The 1,049-nt window shown below is 61.6% G+C and overlaps 1 protein-coding gene across 1 annotated transcript; it reads right to left on the bottom strand.

The window, feature by feature from the left end:
• Positions 1-179: 179 nt before the first annotated feature.
• NGA_0687200 (uncharacterized protein) lies at positions 180-793 on the bottom strand (the record flags this gene model as incomplete). Its single annotated transcript, XM_005852495.1, has 2 exons — positions 180-590; positions 692-793. Coding segments are annotated over 2 exons (513 nt in total), but the record flags the coding sequence as incomplete, so codon positions are not given.
• Between the last annotated feature and the right edge of the window lie 256 nt (positions 794-1,049).

A 1,049-nucleotide genomic window follows, 5' to 3' on the forward strand; every position in this document is an offset into this window, starting at 1 on the left:
AAGATGGTCAGTACCAGGGCGGTGTGGCCAGGGAAGACGCCTGCGGCAGGGAGGGCAAAGAGCAAGCTCAGGGAACGTTTCTCTCGGACACGCCGGGCGTAACGGTCGGAGGAGAGCAAGCGGGCCAGGAAAGTTAAGGTGGCTTGGAGAAGGAAAGGGTTGGGAGGCGCCAGGTGGAGGAGATGAAGGAGGAGGGTGAGGCACTCGTCCAGGAAGGAGTGAGGTAGGAGCGGTTGGCGTTCCCCTTCCTCCCTCCCGTCCTCCCTTCCCTCCTCCTCTTTTTCCCCCTCCCTGGTGTCCATTTCTTCCTCCCCTCCTCCTCCTCCACTTCCTCCTCCCTTTCCTCCTTTCTTTCCCTTCGAAGGCAGTGGAACGGGTTGCGCGAGCAGGTCCCACAGGAGGATCGCCGCCGTCAACCAGGGCTTGGATTCCAGCCCGCCCTCCTTCCCGCCCTCCTTCCCGCCCTCCCTGTCATCTTTCTCCAGAGCTTTTTGGAGAAGCACAGAAGGGATGGAGTCAGGACCCTGAAGTCGTGGTGGGAGGGAGGGAGGGAGGGAGGGAGGGAGGGAGGGAGGGAGGGGGAGGAACCACTGTAAACAACACGTAGCGAAGAGTGAAAAGGAGAAGGAGAGGGCGGGTGGGAGGGAAGGAGGGAGGGAAGGAGGAAAGGAAGGCAGGAAAAGAAAGCTACCTCGACCACCAGCCGCCTAAAATGCAACGGCCAGGCGCGCAAGAGGAGGAGGAGAAGGTGGAGGAGTCCCGGGAGGACCAAGGAGCAGGGCGACATAGACATGGCTTTTTGAATGCGGCGCTGAAGGGAGACAAAAACTTGTTCTTGAAGTTGATGTCGGTGCCGGTGACGTCTTTCCAAAGAGGAACGCTCGGAGGGAGGGAGGGAAGGAGGAAGGGAGGGCAGGGGGGAGGGATGGAGGATGTCTAGGAGCAGGTCGGCGATACTGCAGACCGTATGGGAGAGCCGGGCGATGGGCGTGGCAAGGCTGAAGGAGGACGCGAGGGAGGGAGGCAGGGAGGGAGGGAGGGAGGGAGGG

The sequence above is a fragment of the Nannochloropsis gaditana genome (genome assembly GCF_000240725.1).
Source record: "Nannochloropsis gaditana CCMP526 unplaced genomic scaffold scaffold1134, whole genome shotgun sequence".
NCBI lineage: Eukaryota > Eustigmatophyceae > Eustigmatales > Monodopsidaceae > Microchloropsis > Microchloropsis gaditana.